Consider the following 19,858-nt stretch of genomic DNA (forward strand, 5'->3'; position numbering starts at 1 on the left):
GGTAGAAACTCCATGAGAGGAATAATGCCCTATGTAAAGGGCAAAACAATTCGGTAGCATTTAAACAGTCACAACCACAAAGATGAATCTGATTCGCTTTCAGAAAGGGCAAGGGTGGCTGTGACTAGGTATACAACCACTATATATATCTAGTTCCAAAACATTTTTTGCACCTCAAAAGGAAACCCTGTTTGGATTTCACATCAGCAATTCCTTCTCTCTCCAGACCTGGCAAGCACAAATTAACTCTCTCTCTCCATAGGACTTACCTGTTCTAGATATTTTATATAAAGGATTCACACAATATGAAATCTTTTGTGTCTCACTTCTTTCACTTAGCATAATGTTTTCAAAGTTCATTTACATTGGAGTAGGTATCAGTACTTCCTTTAATGGCTGAATGCTATTCCACTGAATGTATGTGTATATAGCACGAGTTGTTCATCTGTTCATCTGTTGATGGACATTTGGGTTGTTCCACCTTTTGGTTACTGTGAGTGGAACTGTTGTGAGCAACACATGTGCCTTTATTTATTTACTGAGTGTCTGTTTTCAAATCTTTGTAAGAGTAGAAATGCTGAACCACATGGTGATTCTATATTTAGCTTTACCTATACATTTACAGATTTAACTAAACCCATCTATCTTAAGGTCAACTGATCTTCAACAAGTGTGCCAAGACCATTCAACGAGGGAAAGAACTGCCTATTCAATAAGTGGTTTTGGGATATGACATTTGAAAGAAACTACTGGAAAATGTGTGTTAAACCAAATACAAAATTAAAAATTAATATTAATTCAAAATGAATCCCAGACTTAAATGTAAGAATTTAAACTAAAAACTCTTAGAAGAAAATTTAGTGGTAAATATTTAACCTTGAGTTTGGCAAAGATTCTTAAATATGACACAAAAAGCATAAGCAACAGACAAAAAAATATGTAAACTGAACTCTATCAAAATAAAAACCTTAACTAGGTGTGGTTTGTTGTACACGCCTATAATTCCAACTACTCAGAAGACTTAGACAGAAGATCACAAATCAAGACCACCTTGGGAACTTAGCAAGATACTGTCTCAAAAAATAAAAAGGGTTGGGATACAGCTAAGTGGTACAGCACTTGCTTAGTATGAAGCCCTAGGTTCAATCCCCAGCACTGCAGATAGATAGATAGATAGATAGATAGATAGATAGATAGATAGATAGATAAAAAAATTTACTTGCTTCAAAATAATAATTAAGAAAGTGAAAAGAGGCTGGAGATGTATCGTAGTGGTAAAGAGCTTGCCTAGTACATGCAAAGCCCTGGGTTCAAGCCCCCCTCCACACCTGCAGGTCAGAAACACACATAAAGGGCTACATCCCCAATCCTAAGCCTGCCTACCCTGCCTTGCCCTGCCTTTCTGCAAAAGCACAATAAAGACTCTTGCCCATATTTAAAAAAAAAAAAAAGAGAGAGAGGAAGAAAGAAAAAAAGAAAAAAACCCACACACACAAAAAAAGAGAAAGTATTTGCAAATCACGTTTTTGGAAATATACAAAGAATTCTTAAAACTCAATAACAAAAAGATAAATAACCTGGGCTGGGATGTAGCTCTGTGGTAAAGTGCTTGCCTAGCATGTGCAAGGCCTTGGGGTCAATACCCAGCACCACAAAAAGAAAAGAAACAAGAAGACAACCGAATTTAAAAATGAAGATGAGAAAAAGACGGAATAGATATTTGTCCAAGGAAGTTATATATGTGCCCAATAAACACATAAAAAAAAAAAGAAAAATGCTGGGTATCATTAGCCACTAGGGAAATGCCAATCAAAACTACAAGATGCGACTTCACATCCAGTAGGATGGCAGTAACAAAAACAAACAAAAACCCCATAAAAATAAAAAATAATCAGTGCTGATGAGGGCAAAGGTATAAAGAAACAGAAACCCTTATGTACTGCTGATGGGAATGTAGATGGCACAGTCCCTCTGAAAGACAGTTTGGCAATTCTTTGAAAACATAAATGCAAAATTACTACATGACCCAGCAATTGCACTTCTAGGTAAAGAACTACCACAAATGAAAACATGTCCACATAGAAACTTGCCTACGAATGTTTGTAGGAGCTATTCCTAACAGTCAAACAGTAGAAGCAAACTAATTGTCCATCTGCAGATGAATGTATAAACAAATTGTGGGTCTATTCACACAATGGAATTTTACTCAGCCATAAAAAGATATGAAGTGCTGATGCATGCTACAGCTTGGATGAACCTCAAAAACATTATGCTAAGTGAAAGAAGCCAGATGCAAAAGATCACATATTATATGATTCTATTTATATGAAATAGCCACAAAATGTAAATCAGTAGAGAGAGAAAGCAGATTAGTGGTTGCCAGGGGAGGCAGGAATGGAGAGTGATTATTTAAAGGGTACAAGGTGTTCTTCTGGGGTGATGAAAAAGTTCTGAAACTACAGAAGTGGTGGTAGCATTGTGAATGTTTTAAATGTCACTGGGCCATTTCAAAATGGTTGAGTGGTATGTGAATTTCACTTCCTTTAAAAAAAAGACAGAATGAAGTACTAATACATGCTACCTCAAGGATGAAACCTGAAAACACTGTAATACTAAGTGAAAGAGGTCAGTCATTAAAGATCCCACATTAAGTAATTCTGTTAATATGAAAGTCAGGAATAGGGAAAACTCTAGGGAAAGAAAGTTGATTAGTGGTTGTTCAGAGGTAGAGGTGGGAATATAGAGAGAGGGGGTATGAGGATTTTGTGTTTTTTTAGGTGATAAAAGTGTTCTAAAAGCACAAAATAAATCTCAGCTCCAAATGACTTCAATTAATTTACAGAAAACTAAATCAATACACAAAAATCAATTATATTTATGTGCACCAGGAACAGGTAATTCAAAAATAAAATCAAGAAAACAATTTCATACACAATACCATAAAAAAGAACAAAATGTTTAGGGGAAACACCAACCATACTGGAAAAAATCATAGATTAGACTTTATTAAAACAAAACACTTCTGTAACACAAATATATTACTAAGAAAATGAAAGGACAAACTATAGACTGGGAAAAAGTATTTGATAAAGAAAACATATTTGATAAAGAACATGCATCCAGAATTTATAAAAACTCCTTCCATTTGAAAATAAAGCCAATCTTGTTTTCTTCGAACACAATAAACTCAATTTAGAAATGAGCAAAGTCTTTGAATAGATGGTTCACCAAATATGCTAACTATCAAACATAGGAAAAGATGTTCAACATCATTAATTATTACAGTTATCCAAGATAAGTGCTCCCTTTGGCAGCACATATATAAAACTGGAACAATACAGAGAAGATTAGCATGGCCCATGCACTAGGATGACATGCAAATTCGTGAAGCATTCCACATTTAAAAAATAAAAAACCCAAATTCTCATACTACTACATACCCACCGACATGCCTTTAAAAAAAAAAAAAAAAAAAAGACAATCGTAAGCATTGGTGAGAATGTGGAGAAACTAGAACCTTGGAATTAACTGTTGTTAGAAATGTAACAATGGGGGGCTGGGTTGTGGCTCAGTGGGAGAGCACTTGCTCAGCATGTGTGAGGCACTGGGTTCGATTCTCAGCACCACATATAAATAAAGGTCCAGCAACAAGCAACTAAAAAAAAAATGTTTAAAAAAAAAAAAGAAATGTAACAATGGTGCAGCCACTTTACCAGTGTGTTTTTTTTTTTTCTTTTAATAACTTTATTTGTTTATTTTTTTATGTGGTGCTGAGGATCAAACCCAGTGCCTTCACTTGGCTAGGCAAGTGCTCTACCACTGAGCTACAATCCTAACCCCTGGTTGTTTCTTAAAAAGTTAAATCAACATACCACATGATCCAACGATTCAACTCTTAGAAATTCACCAAAGAGGAATAAAAATATATGTCTATACAATTACTTGTATGATGATATTCAGAGTAACAACCAAAAACTTGAAAGGATTCAAGTGTCCATCAGCTGGTTACGAATATAAACAGTATGAGAATATGAGATAGATCGCTATAACAGAATGCTATGCACCAATAAGAAGGAAGTGAACTGCTGATACATGCTACAACACAGATGGCTGAATCTCAAAAGCCTTATGCTAAGTGAAAGAAGCCAGGTGCAAAAGACTACAAACTTTTTGATTCCATTTATACAAAATGTCTGTAGACAGAGAACAATAGTGTTTGGCTGGCTAAGGGCTAGATGGAGTGCAGTGGAAATAGGGATCAACTGCAGAGATGATATTTTGGTGTAAGGGATTGTTAAATTATATTGCAGTGATGTCTGATCAACTCCAGAAATTTATTAAATATCATGTATACTTATGATGGATTTTATAGTATGTAAATTATACTTCGACAATACTGCTTTTAAAAACTTTGAAAAATAGCTATTAAGCACAATGTGCTTTTTTGGTTTTGTTTTTTTTTTTGGTACCAGGGATTGAACTCAGGGCCACTCAACCACTGAGCCACATCCCCAGTCTTTTTCCATATTTTCTTTTGAGACAGGATCTCACTAAATTGCTTAGGTCCTCACTAAATTGCTGAGGTTGGCTTTGAACTCTGGATCCTCCCCCGCCTCAGCCGCCAAGCCTCTGGGATTACAGGTGTGTGCCACCTCACCCAGCACAAACACAATGTACTCTCATCTGCATGTACACATAGATCCCTCTTCAGATAAAGTACTTATATACATTTTCTTTCTTCCTTCCTTCCTTTTTTTTTTAAAAAAAAGAAACAAGAGTTTCTCTATGTTGCCCAGGCTAATCCCAAACTCCTGGGCTTAAGTGATTCTCCTGGCTCAGTCTCAATAGTAGCTGGAACTACAGGCACGTGCCACTGTGTCCTGCTAAAATTTACTTCTATTTTATTGCCTTACCATACAGTGGCCTCTGCTGGCCAAAAGAAGAGACTGTGATAATTTGATTACTAGCTGCTTTAAGTCTTTATATTCATAATGTATCTATTATACAAAAAGGCATAGACAAAAAGTAGAACTCTTAGATTGTACAGTCTAAACTGTACCCATTTAAAGAAAAGCAGATGAAATCAAAAGTAAGACTAAAAGGACAAACTCACTTGCTCCCAACTGAAATCACATACCTCAAAATAACTAACATTTTTTGAAAAATACTCAAATGGCCGGCTGACTTCCCCAGTCAATGCAAGAGCATAGAAATATATAAGTGGAAAGCCCATTATTTCAAGTTTATGCCATATAAGTAAAAGTAAATTAAAGAGGCCATTGATTCACCTTTGAAGATCATCAAGCACAATAATTAAGAGGATGAGTTTTTTTAAACTTGTTTCACTTTTATTTATTTTTAATTTTTTTTATTTTTACAGACTGCATTTTGATTCATTGTACACAAATGAGGTACAACTTTTCATTTCTACGGTTGTGCACGATGTAGATTCACACCATTCATGTAATTATACATATATATAAGGTAATACTGTCTCAGTCTACTACCTTTCCTTCCCCACCCCCTCCTGCTCCATTTTCCTCTATACCATGCAAAGTTCTTCCATTCTCTTGCTCTCAGCCCACTGCCTCTCATTATGTATCATCATCTACTTATCAGAGAAAACATTTGGCCTTTGGTTTTTTGGGCTTGGCTTATTTCACTTAGCAAAGAGCATGAGTTTTGGGGGGGTTAACTTGGATTCAAATCCTAGGTCCAACATCTATTCACTCCCGGTCTGATCTTGGGCTTATTATTTAATTCATCAAAGCCTCAGTCTCTATCTTTATAAAATGGAGAAAACATTTTATCTGAAAGGACTGCTAAGTATATTGCTTAACCTACAGCAATCATATAATAAATATTGGATATAATTACTATTATTTCAGTTTACAATATATTTTTAAATAATAAAGATCTTATGTTTAAAAAACATAAGAAGTTTTTGAAACCTTAACACACACTAAACAAACTATTTCAAATGATTAGAGATAACCATTAATACTGAAAGATGCTAAAATGTACAATGTAAAGATATTCAAACAATAGTACAATCTTGTTTTTCAGTAGCATAATCTTATTTTTATAAGCCCATATGTATATTATATACATTCACACGTACACACACATACATATATAATGCTACACTAAATTAATTGATGGTCATCTTTCAGTGGTGTAATAAAAATAATTGTTTTCTTTTTCCTTAAACATATTTTCTTATTTTGTATGATGAATATTTAACTCTACTACAAAAAAAAAAAATGAGAAAGTTAAAGAAACCTTGATCATTAAGACACCAGATTGGCTCAGACTGAATGTAGGCCACTGGCATCCTTGATTAGAATTGGAAAGCAAGACTTAGAGGGTACAGACTACACTGTGATCCTACTTGTCAAGATTAAAACAGAACAAAGTATGCATAACATTTATAATTCATTACATGAAAGACTTTAGAATATTATAATACCTTAGTTTAAAGTGCTGCTAACACTTTAGAATTTGTTAATGAACTTACCAGTTGGAACAAAGTTCTAAGAGTAGAAAACAGAACAAATTATCCTTAAATTTTTTCTGACACTGTTAGAAGTAAAAGGACAGACAGAATATCATACAAAAGATTCCCTGAGTGAAGGGTTTCACAGAATGCAGGGCCAGTGGGCCATGGCAGAGGGCTGGCATTTTCCCATTACAATAATTGGCAAGACTAAAGCGTGAGCCACTCTCAATAAATGAACTGCTGCTGAGCATGACATCTCCAGTAACCATGGCATTATTGGAAATATCTTAATCCAGTTATCAGAATGAAGTTCCTCTAGGAGTCCTTCTGAACTATCCCTGTTCCCAACGTTATATCTTATTTTAGCTTCTCAGTCCTAATTTCCATTTGTTGGGTGAGACAAAAGTGACCACGGGGTGATAGTAAGAAGAGCCTTCCCCAAACTATTCTCTTCAACATAAATCGTAGCTGAGATTCCATGATAATGAACATTAATGAGGCTTGATTCTTTAGCAAAGAATAACATAAAATACCAGAATTAAATTCTCCTTGAACAACAAGTAAGCTAATAAAATTGAAAACTTACCTGAAAACATTTTGACAAAATCGTCAGTGGACATACTCATCACCACATCTGCCCGATCAGAGGGCTCTCCATGTCCAACAGTCCCACCCCTGTTTTTCAAATCCAAAAACCACGTGCCACCATCTTCACCTATAAAGAGATGAATATATAGAAATAAACAATTAGTACAATTAGAATAACCTTCTAAAATGCTGTTTGCTGGGTTAAAATTCTTTGTCCTCTAATAATCGAACAGCAAATATTTACTGAGCACTTATCTATCATGTTTCAAATCCTATGCTAGGTTCTGAAGACCCTTCAATAAGATAAGCAAAACACTGCTCTCACAATAAGAAAGGAAGTGGAAGGTGATGTGTGAGCATACTAATAAAAGAAGAACAGGGAGTACACAGTACTGGGGATGGGAGAATGGAGAGTTATTATTTCATAGGTATAGAACTTCAGTTTGGGATGATGAAAAAGTTTTGGAGATGGTGGCAAAACAATGTGAATGCACTTAAAGTTTCTGAACTGTACTCTTGCAATTAAAATGGCAACTTTTATTTCTATTTTACTATAATAACAAAAAATTGATTTAGCTGAGTGTATAGCTCAGTGGTAGAATGCTCACCTAGCATGCTCAAGGCCCTGGTTCAATCCCCAGCACCAGACATACCCAAGGTGGGGAAAAACTGGCCAGGAAAGCCCAGTTGAAGCTGAACTTTGAAAGTTAAGTAAGAATTAGCGAGACGGACAGGGAAGAGGGAAAGTACTTGGCAATGGGAATGGGATATTCAAAACAAAAACAAAACCATCAACAGAATTAACAGGGCATGATCCCAGTGGCTCAGGAGGCTGAGGCAGGAGGATGGCCAGTTCAAAGCCAGCTTCAGTAACTTAGGCAAGGCCCTAAGCAACTTAGTAAGACCCTGTCTCAAAACAAAATATAAAAAAGGGTTGGGGATGTGGCTCAGTGGTTAAGTGCCCCTGAGTTCAATACCAGTACCCACCCCTGCCCCACCAAAAAAAAAAGGGGAGCATGAAGTACATTCGAGGAACTGAAAATAGTACAGCAGAACTGGAAGGGAGAAGGGGAGTAGATGGTGGCATCAGACCAGCTCATAAATGGAGGGCACAGTGAGCCGTGTAAAGGATTTAGTAAATTCACCCTTCATCCTTTGTCACCAGGGAAGGAAAATGATACAATAAGGTTTGCATCTTAAGTAGTTCACCCCACCTGCAGTGCAGATAATGTACTAGAGGGGGATGAAGAGGATGCAGAAGACTAGTGAGGGCGGTGGTGGGGTAGTCTTGAGCTTGAGGGTGATCCCTGGATCAGGATCACTGCCATGGGCATGCAGATAAATGGGCATATTCGAGAGAAACTTTCAAAACAGAACTGCAAGGCTAGGAAATTGAGTGAGTATGCAGAAGAAAAGGTTGGGAGAGTGCACAGGATTGATCTGCTAGTTTTTGGCTTGGGAACTTGGGTAAAAATGGGTGTTTGGTTTGCTGAGTAAGGACTAATGAAGAACAGCAAATGGGTAGTAGCAAAGGCAGGTGTTGGGAATGGTTGTTTGGGACATTTTCAAACAGAGATATCTTTGGGACAACCAAATAAAAACGTCAAAAGAAGTCTGACTAAGCTAGAAATGTAGATATATAACTAATCAGTTCATATGGTCATTGAAATCAGGTGGGCGGCTGGGGTTTCCTACAAAAAATCTGTATAAGATAGTAACCTGAAAAACACAGTGTTAAAGGAAGGACAGAGAAGCACTTAGCAGAGGAGGTGGAGAACAAAGTCAAGGAAAGGGGGCATTTCCAGAAGGAAGGAGTTGTCAACAGCCTCAGCAGCTGCAGCATGATTATAGGTAGGAATGACAAATGCCCACTGGAGGCATGAATGTCCATCCAGTCAAGTCTGTGGAACAGGGATAAATGATGAGAGCAGTGTGTTCAGAGTGTGAGTTGCAGATGAAAATAAGTTTGGCTCTAAAAAGGAGAGAAAGATAGGGTGTGTGGTTTGTTACTGCTGCTATATTCTGTTTTAAAGACAGAATAGGCTTGGAAACATTAAAATAACACTGGAAGGGGCTGGGGTTGTGGCTTGGTGGTAGAGTGTTTGCCCAGCATGTGTGAGGCACTGGGTTCAATCCTCAGCACCACATATAAATAAATAAATAAATTAAATAAAGGTAAAAAAAAAAAGGATGCTTTAAAAAAAATACCACTGGGAAGGAGGCCATAGGATGAGTAGGTTGAAGAAGGCATAATGAACAGCATAATTCCTGAGAAAGCCAGAGAAAACAGGACCTAGAATTTTACTACTGAAAGTGTCACTCGTGAGGCGCAATAATGTCACCACCTGTCAGACATGCACAATCTCAGACCCTACCCCAGACCTACTGAATCAGATTCTGCCTTTGAGGAAGATTCTAGGTACTCAGGATGGTACAGACATTAAAGGTAGAGGTATAAGCTCCGTTACACAGGAGGGGAGGAGGAAGCTATAATGGTTGATTTTACATCTGATGGCAGGAAGCTGGAGCAATTTCTGTCTGTAGACTTCTGAGAAGGTTTAAAATAGTTGCTGTGGAAAATAAGGCAGAGGCTTAAAACAGAATTCTGAGGTGCTACTTAAGTCCCATTTAAAGAGGGCAGTGATGAATTTCTACTGCTACAGATCCACCAGGTGGTGGGATTTTTTTTTTTTTTTTTCTTCTTTTTTCTTTTCTTCCACAGGGCTTAGCAGCCTTAATGCAACCGTGGAGCAGTAAGATAGCCTGATGATTCAACTGAGACTACAGGGCCTTTAACAGGTAGTAATATAAGCACACAGGGTCTAGGGCAAGTTTAGGACACAGGCTAGAGAGTCACTGAAGCAATGACCCATGGATTCCAAGGGAAAAAAAGGAAGTGAAAACATGAAGGCAAGAAAGGGTTAAATAATGCAGGAGACACAGAATGCAAATGTTTGTGTAAGGGAACTGTGGGAGTTACTTCTTAAAACTACCATTAACCTGTGCTGATTTTACTATGTGGAAAAGAAAAATATTGAGGTTTTAAAAAGTTGACTATATTCAGACTGATCTGAGTAATATCAAAGATAAAAATGGTAAGGTTCCCATGACTGACAAAAGACTGCACTACACTCCCTGCCATGATGCATATGCCCCTCAGCATAGAATTTCCTCTACACTATCAAGGTGTTACTTAACACTGGAAGTATATGTAATAAAACTATTTTTACATGCATCCATATTCATTGATCTTAAACATGAAAGTCAACAGTATTCTTAAATGTCTATATTCAAGGATCTTAAATACAGCCAAGTATTCAGGTTATCGCTAATTTTCTTCCAAAAGAAATAACCCACCTTGTTTCATAATAGCCTCAGGTTATCCAATCACTTCTTACCTGAGAGTTCAAACTGATAGATTGCTTGTGTGGCTTTAACCACATCATCACTGAGAGAGTCCTTAACAATTCTAAAAGTTTCTTCCACAGCTCCATAATGTGGTTTTGACTGTGGCTGTGGCTTCTCTTCTTTGAATTCAGGAACAGCACCTGCAGAAGATTATTCATGTAAATGGTCTTAGAGCCACACACAAGATTAATTAGTAAGCAAGAGAGACCTGCTACCAAATAGACCTATTTGACCAAATGACTTTAAATGCATTAAGTAGCATATAAAAGTATAAATCAAAGTGATGGAATAGCAGTCAAACATATCAGTTATGACTATGAATGTAAGTAGCTTATACTCTCTAAGGGAAAGGGCTGACTTTCAGGTTACAAAATACAAAACAAAAACCCATTACTAAACAATACAATGTTTATAATTAACAGATCTAAACAAAACTACTGGAGTTTTAGGGGTGATAATTAATCACTCTTATATTCCCTTTGAGTTTTAAAACCAAATGAGAAAAAAAGACCTCGGAGTCAGAAAGATGAAGATCGATCTCAAAAAACCAAAGGATGAATGATCTCGCTGATAAGCGGATGATGATACATAATGGGGGGTGGGAGGGAGGCAAGAATGGAGGAAGGAGGGACTGTATGGAGGGGTGGGAAGGGTGGGGGAAAGGAAAAAAAATAACAGAATAAATCAAACACCATTACCCTATGTAAATGTATGATTACACAAATGGTATGCCTCTACTTCGTGCACAGAGAAACAAGATGTACCCCATTTGTTTACAATAAAAAAAAATTAAAAAAAAAAAAAAAAAAGAAAGATGAAGATCGAAATACCAACTAAGGAATTACTGGCGTTAAAGTGGAGATTGTAGCTTGAATCAACAGTCAAGTGAACTTCGTAAGCACTTTCCCTCTACATTAAATTTATTTGCCTTGGCCCTTTACCCATCGATTGAACCTGCATCCTCCCATTAGGGGTTAGAAATGTTCTGGGCAAAGTTTATGTGACTGCCAAGGACAGCCTGCACAGGAAGAGAGAATGCTCAGAAGGGTCTGAACTAGGCAAGGTCAATTTCTTCTCCCCATCTCACTCGCGCAGACTGGTGCCTCCCACTGAATAAAAAGGCAAGTCAAACTGCTAATCCTGTGATGGCTCCCCCGCCTGCAAACACTAGGCCAGAGGAATGGAGACCCCACCTGCATTCACTCAACCCACTGCTTAAAACAACTCTGCATATGATTAGTCAGGGGAGAAGGCAGTTTACAGGACTGCTCTGTTCCCACATCATGGGGCTATCCCCAAAGAGTCTCTGTCCCTTTATTTCTCCCCCTGGAATCACTTAGGGGAAATTTAGCAGTTGCCCCTAGATACAGGTAAGAACATTTCATTAATTAACTCCAAGGCCAAACAGTCCTCTAGGCTGAAAATAAAATTCCCCATCTGTTTCCTCCTACATTATACCCTGCCATCTTGTCTAGTACAACTCACCAACGGTCATGAAATGATGTCTAACCGACAGCATGAAGATACTCCGTAAGTATACCGAGCATAAATTACCTTCCATTATAATGTTTTCAGAGACAAATATAAAATCCTTTTTCTCTTTTAAAGTCCAAGCAAAAATTAAAGACAAAATCCTTAATATCTGATGGAGCAAATAAGATAGACTATTTTTTTTTCTTTTAGTCAGTTTTCTAATTGTTTTTAAATCACTCAGACAACGTACTCTTTCGTTGCCTGCTCCCAGGTCCAACTACTTCTGCTGCTTCACGATGGCCTGGCACTGCTTTTTACTACCATATAACACAGATATAAAGAGAGAGATAATAAGTATATAGCTAATAGCTTATCAGAAGGTTAAAGCCCTTTGTCGTTACCACCTAGGTCAAGAAGTAGGATACTAAAGGTACCCCAAAGCCCAATTCATGTCCTCTCCTCTTTGTTGACACCATGTGTTCAGTTTGTCTCATTTTTACCTTCAAACAAATGGAAACGATCACAGTTTCTATTCCTTTATGCCTGTCAATCCTTCACAAACCCTTCCAAAAATACAAAAGAAGGGAACACTTCCTAATTCATTCTGTTGAGGCTGGTGTTATCATGAGGTCAAACTAAAACATCACAGGAAAACTGTCTCATGAAGACAGATATTAGGCAAACATGTAACACGTGTACACATACATGAAATTAAGACAAGAAGTGACAGGTACTATTATTTTAAAAAGCAAGAACAGGGATAGGATAGACTAATTTAGACAAGGTGGTTAGTCTGAATTGAATTAAATCACAAAAGTCTGAATATGTAAATACACATATGCTTATCCTACAATTTGAAACATAACATTTTGTCAGTAGCTTACAGTACATTTGAACAGTCCCCTTCGCCCCAATGATGTTATCTAATACTTTATAACCTTTATAATGTTTATAATGTATAATGCCTTTTCCCAATATATCCTTGAAAATAAAGTACTTTTCAAATATATTCTAATGTAAGTGAATGAGGTACACTGCTATAAGGTACTATTATTTAGAAACCAGATAAAAAATTGAGGTATGTATTCCAATATTTATTTGTTTGTTTATTTACTATGGTATTGGGCATGGAGCCCAAGGTTTTGCACATGCTAGGCAAGTTACATCCCAAGTGCCATATTCCAATATTAACAGTACACTGATGGAGTTAATATATATTGACATTAGATGTATGACTCTGGAAGGATATTTGGTAAAATATATCAGAAGCATTAAAATGTCTTTCCTTTTGCCTAATTACTCACTTTTTTAAGACTTACTCTAAGAAACTGACATAAGAACAAAAACTTATGTGATTATAAAATGAACCAATTATAGACCACTAAAATAAATAGTATATCCACATGATATAACACTAAGTTGTCATTTCAACAAGTTATTTCTGAAGACAATGGAAAACATTCATAACATAAATTCTTAAGTTAAAAAAGGAGTATATACAATGGAATATAATATGATCCAATCTGGTAGAATTTTTATTTGTGGGTATGAATTTTAAATTATATTTGTGAAGAAAAAGTGGCGACTAGAAGAACATAAACCCCAAAACAAAACAGCATTTATATTTAGCAGGGGGATTACAGATAATTTAAAAATTTTTACTCAAGCCTCTCACACTTTTCTATACTTGTCTATACTTCCATACTAAGACTAATTTTAAATGATAATAAAATTGAATAAAGTACATAAAATCTAGTGGACCTATCCAAAGTTACATTAAAGAGCTAGGAAACTCAGGTTGGCCCCTTGCTTGGCAACACACGTCCTCGTGCCGGGTAAGTGTTGCGCCCTTGGGATCACAAAACTTTCCATTTGGGTCTCTCCCAGACTTATTCCATGGATTACTTCAGTAGGCTGGTCCTGATTTGTATGCTTTATAAGGAAACTTAATTTGAGATAGGTCATTTGAATATTCAGGCTGTTACCTTTTGGAGTGTTTTTGGTTCTTTGAGAATGACTGACATTTTGGACTGACTGCAGACCGCCCGTGGAGTGCCAGCTGCCTGCTGTTGCCTGGAAGTTCACTGTCACAGTACCTGCAGGTTTGATTACACATGGCTGCCACCATTTTGAGACAACAGCCAGGCCCCATAGGACCCCTGGCTGGACTGACTGAGCCCCGTCTCCAGGATCCCTCAGCCCAACCGATCACTCCCTGCCTCCGGGGCCCTCACATCGACTGACTGCTCCCTGCCGCCAGGACCCCCAGACCATCTGACTGCGCCCTATCACCGGGACCCCAGACTGACTGATTGCACCCAGCCTCCCGGATCCCGCAACCACACCAAACACACCCGACTTCCAGGACCCCTGCCTGACCAACCGCACCCCGCCTCCAGGACCTCCAGCCGACCACGTCCACACCCCAAGCTGTAGCTCTCCATTTGCCAACACATTTGGAAGCCAGAGCGGCCATCCTGGATAATCCTGGAAGCCAGAGCTTCGATCTTTAGGTGGGGCAAATCCCATCCTGAGATGCCTGCTGGAGACTTGAAGTTCATTGTCAGGTACCTCTCATGCATCAGGCTACTGAAGACTGGGAGGTCGTTGACTGTTATAGTGTAGATTTTCTTTCTTCTCCTTATTGAACAATTTTAAGTTTTTATTTCTTTACTTTTTTTTTGGCTCTCTTTTCCTTTTGTTTACCTGTTCCCTCAGAGTCTCTTTCTCCCTTTTTGCATGCTAACATCCAATTCTTTTGATTACAATCTTACCCTATTATCTAGAACTTCTGTATATTCTTTTCTTATCCCATTAACAGCTACATCCTACATCCCTCTGCATCTTCTTTGTCCTCCATTAGAAACTGCAGACCTTATTGCAAATCTGTTTGTTATACTGAAGATAATATTTGAACTCATTCTGTTTATTATGACAATTTTGTTATTGTCCTCATAGGGGCTATTTGGTCTAGGATTGCATAGTGTCTGAATTGGGCACTGCTAATATTGATCTCCCCTTAAAGAAGAGGTTTTGGAAACCTATAGGGCCACTATAAGCCTACAGGGGGAAATCTGCAATACCCCAGATCAGCACTGCTAGAGGGGAAGATACATGAACAACATGAAAAAACAAGGGAAGAAAATGATCCAAACAAATCTAGATTCTATATTAATAGAATCCAATGACAGTACAGTAGAAGAAATGTCAGAAAAGGACTTCAGATTATACATGATTAAAATGATTCACGAAGCAAAGGATGAGTTAAAAGAGCAAATGCAGGCAATATATGATAATACCAATAAGCAGTTGAACGAGCAACTGCAGGAAGCAAAAGATCATTTCAACAAAGAAATAAAGATTCTCAAAAAAAAAAAAAAAAACCAAACAGAAATCCTTGAAATGAAGGAAACAATAAACCAAATAAAAAATTCAATGGAAAGCATCACCAAAAGACTAGACCACTTAGAAGACAGAACCTCAGAAAATGAAGACAAAATATGTAATCTTGAAAATAAAGTTGCCCAAACAGAGAAGATGGTAAGAAATCATGAACAGAATCTCCAAGAACTATGGGACATCATAAAAAGACCAAATTTATGAATTATTGGGATTAAGGAAGGCACAGAGACACAAACCAAAGGAATGAACAACCTATTCAATGAAATAATATTAGAAACTTTCCAAAACCTGAAGAATGAAATGGAAAATCAAATACAAGAGGCTTACAGAACACCAAATGCACAAAATCACAACAGATCCATACCAAGGCACATTATAATGAAAATGGCTAACATTCAAAATAAAGATAGGATTTTGAAGGCTGCGAGAGAAAAGCATCAGATTACATATAGGGGGAAACCAATATGGATACTAGCCGACTTCTCAACCCAGACTCTAAAAGCTAGAAGGGCCTGGAACAACATATTTCAAGCTCTGAAAGAACATGGTTGCCAACCAAGAATCCAATACCCAGAAAAACTAACCTTCAGATTTGAAGATGAAATAAAATCCTTCCACGATAAACAAAGTTAAAAGAATTTACAAATAGAAAGCCTGCACTACAGAATGTTCTCAACAAAATATTCCATGAGGAGGAAATGAAAAACAACAATGTAGGTCAGCAAAGGGAGGAACTACCTTAGAGAAAAACCACTCAAAGGAGAAACCGAGCCAAGTTAGAAACCAAAAATAAGCCCACATGACTGGGAATACAAATCATATCTCAATAATAACCCTGAATGTTAATGGCCTAACTCATCAATCAAAAAACATAGACTGGCAGAATGGATTAAAAAGAAAGACCCAACAATATGCTGCCTGCAAGAGACTCATCTCATAGAAAAGACATCCACAGACTAAAGGTGAGGAAGGATGGGAAAAAACCTACCACACACATGGACTCAGTAAAAAAGCAGGGGTTTCCATCCTTATATCAGATAAAGTGGACTTCAAGCCAAAGTTAGTCAGAAGGGATAAAGAAGGACATTTCATACTGCTTGAGGGAACCATAAATCAGGAAGACATAACAATAGTAAATATTTATGCCCCAAACAATGGTGCATCCCTGTACATCAAACAAATCCTTCTCAATTTCAGGAATCAAATAGACTACAACACAATAATTCTGGTGGCTTTAATGCACCACTGTCACCACTAGATAGATCTTCCAAACAAAAACCAACCAAATAGATCTTCCAAACAAAAAGCAATCAAAGAAACATTAAAGAGCTAAATGTGTAGTCAAAATTATTTCATTATTTTAAAAGGAATAAAAATAAAAGACACTGACATATACACTTCTGAATGGTGAATCTGGGGGGGTAGAGGTAAAGAATATCAATGTACTTATTATCTAAAAAGTAATGAGACAGAAAAGCTATAGAATTAAAAATAAAATTTAAAGTCTGGTGCTTTGGAGAAAAAAATAATAAGATACAATAAACTCGGCAATTTTCTGGCAAATCTAATCAAAAAAATAAAGAAAAAAAGAATTTTTTTAAAAAAGTGAACACTACAAGTCAACTCTTAAGTAAGTTTTAAAACTTAAATGGGTGACTGGCTTTTAATTTTTGAAAAGCTGTTAACTGGGGGTAGACTCATTAATGGAGCACTCATAGAGCATGAGGCCCTGGGTTCAATCCCCAGCATCACAAAAAGAATTTTAAAAAATTTAAGCCAGCACAGTGACACATACCTGTAATCCCAGCAACTCAGGAGGCTGAGGCAAGAGGATTGCAAGTTTGAGGCCAGTCTCAGCAACTTAGGGAAGCCCTAAGCAATTTAGCAAGTCTCTGTCTCAAAATAAAAATTAAAAATGGTTGGGGATGTGGCTCAGTGGTATAGCACCTCTGGGTTCAATCCCCAGTAAACCTCCCTCTCAATTTCAGGAATCAAATAGACCACAATACAATCTCCAAAATTAAAGAGCTGGTAATTGAATGAGAAAATAAAAAGTCTATTCCAAGAAATGACTTTTTAAAAGTCCCAAATGATTTAGCAGGTGAGATGCTTCAAACATCCAGAGAAAATAGCACAGAAAAAGAAAGTTACCCAATTCTTTTACCATATTTAAAATGTAACAAGTTTGTTAACTCTAAAAATCATAGGCATAAAACTTTTTGATTAAAGCAACAAAATCCTCTTTTTTCCTTCTTTTTTCTTTTTTGTGTTCTGGAAATTGAACCCAGTGCCTCACACATGCTAATAAGCACATATTGTACCACTAAGTTACACCCCCAACCAAATAAAAAAATCAATCTTACACCATCTAACACTTTACTTATGGGTAAAATCTAAAGATTTTCCTATTAAAACTAAGAATGAAGTAAGAAAAGCTAAAACAAATATTTTCAATGAAATTCCTTGAAGTTCAAGTCAGTATAGTTAGACAAGAGCCAGAATAACTAGGAAAGGCATATATATGTAAGCAGTAAGTTTGGACACTCAGAAAATTCAGGATAATTAACTCAGTGATAGTTACTGCAAACAATATTTATAGAGTGCTTAGTATATCAAAGGCAGAATATGATGTACCACCACACTTGATCCTCACAGTGTTTATAAAAGGAAAGCAAGAGATGAGAAAACTGTTGGGCATGGTGGCACATATCTGTAATTTCCAGCGGCTCAGGAGGCTGAAGCAGGAGGATCACAAGTTCAAAGCCAGACTCAGCAACTTAATAAGGCCCTAACTAACTCAAATAAAATATAAAAAAGGGTTGGAGATGTGACTCAGTGGTTAAGTGCCCCTGAGTTCAATTATTGGTACAAAAAAAGAGAGAGAGAAAGAGAAAGAGAGTGAGTGAGAGGGAGGGAGAGGGAGAAAACTGTTTCAGAGAGCTGAATGACTTGTTCAAGGTCATAGATACAGGTGGCAGTGGCAGGATTGCAACCCAGATCTGTCTTACTTGTTCTATACTTTCAATGAATAATGTCATTCTTTTAGCAACTATTAGAAATCTTTTTAAAAATATTAAAAATTAAAAAGCTCACAAAGGCGATCAAACACAAAACATACAAAAGTTAGTTTCCCCTTTTTTACTTATAATTTCCCTTATTCCAAAAAACATTTCAATTTGTTTAACTAAATACGAACGAATGAATTTTTAAAAGCCAGGCACACATCTGTCATCCCAGCTACTTGGGAGGCTGAGGTGGGGGATCACAAGTTCAAGGCCAGCCTAGGCTATTCAGGCATACCTGTCTCTAGATAAAAAATAAAAAGAGCTGGGGATGTAGCTCAGTGGTAGAGTGTTTGCTTAACATGCACAAGCCTGTGGGTTAAAAAAAGAGAGAGAGAGAAAGAATTAAAATAAAAAGAAGTGAGAAAGTTTTTAAAATGGCAACTGGAGTTACACCTCACTCAAGGTCATAGTACAGAAAGAAGCACACCAGCAATTCAAAGGCAGTCTGACTCTAGAGCCTGCAATGTCGTCCACTGTGTAATACTGCCTCCACATTTCCTTTCACATCTAACCATCTAATTTGTATAAAGCCAACATAAAGGCCAAGCATAGACCCAAGATCTGAACTCACCAGGACTGGCCCAAGCAGAGACTGCCAAAGCAAGGGCAGTAAAGACACAGGCTTCCTTCACGTTTCCCTGGGCAGGGAATGCGTAAACGCATTAGTTTTAGTAGTTACACCTGAGAGAACTGCATTTGTCATATAAGTAACTGCTGGAGTCCCTCCCTTACTGGTGAGTGACTACTCCAGGTGATTTGTATATTAATCAACAAATATATTATCTGTACTGTCAGGCACCAAAGGGATTGCAGCAAAAACTTGAGTTTAGCACTGAAAGACATTTGCCAAGAGATAAACTGTATTATTTATCACCTGGAACATTTAGACATATGCATGATGACTTGGCACAAAAGAATGAAACTTCAGGAGAAAAAACAAACCTGTAAAATATTTGAAATGTGCAGGTAGTAGACTGTAAACATGTAAGCTTGAATGCGAGTCATTTAGAGCAATTCAATAACTTATAAAGAAAAAGACATATGGCTAGCAGCCTCCTAACAGCCTCTCCTAAGTTCATTCTAAATAAGTATAAATAAATAATGTGCTAAAAAAAAAGGGAGAGGGGACTAGGGATATAGTTCAGTGGTATAGCACTTGCCTGGCATGTGCACAGCCCTGGGCTCAATCCCCAGCACTGGGGAAAAAAAAAAAAAAAAGACATATCAACTATCACTGAGACTGAGACACAAATCTACTGTCGACTCTAGGAACCATGTTCAGTAACTCTAAGGTTACAGAGTCAGCCGAAGAAACACATGCCTGCTTGTGCTTTGCTGCATGAGAGATCCCCAAGGGGAACAGCCCTGCCCACTCGACACAGGAAGAGAGGCACTCTTTAATTCTCTGGATTAGAGTCTGGGC

At 37.2% G+C, this 19,858-nt stretch overlaps 1 protein-coding gene and 1 non-coding gene across 3 annotated transcripts in view; one reads left to right on the forward strand and one right to left on the reverse strand.

Annotated features, from left to right (window-relative positions):
- Positions 1-19,858, reverse strand: part of Hsdl2 (hydroxysteroid dehydrogenase like 2) — a 69,784-nt gene that overhangs the window by 3,300 nt on the left and 46,626 nt on the right. For both annotated transcript variants that reach the window (XM_047525402.1, XM_047525401.1), the window contains 2 exons: positions 10,486-10,635; positions 7,086-7,214 (listed from right to left, as the gene is read on the reverse strand). In XM_047525402.1, coding sequence (XP_047381358.1) covers positions 7,086-7,214; positions 10,486-10,635 — 279 coding nt within the window. The remainder of the gene's footprint in view (positions 1-7,085; positions 7,215-10,485; positions 10,636-19,858) is intronic.
- Positions 3,299-3,404, forward strand: LOC124965081 (U6 spliceosomal RNA). The gene has a single exon (XR_007105089.1). It is a non-coding gene; the product is annotated as a U6 spliceosomal RNA (small nuclear RNA).

The sequence above is a fragment of the Sciurus carolinensis genome, chromosome 14 (assembly GCF_902686445.1).
Source record: "Sciurus carolinensis chromosome 14, mSciCar1.2, whole genome shotgun sequence".
In the NCBI taxonomy this organism is placed as follows: domain Eukaryota; kingdom Metazoa; phylum Chordata; class Mammalia; order Rodentia; family Sciuridae; genus Sciurus; species Sciurus carolinensis.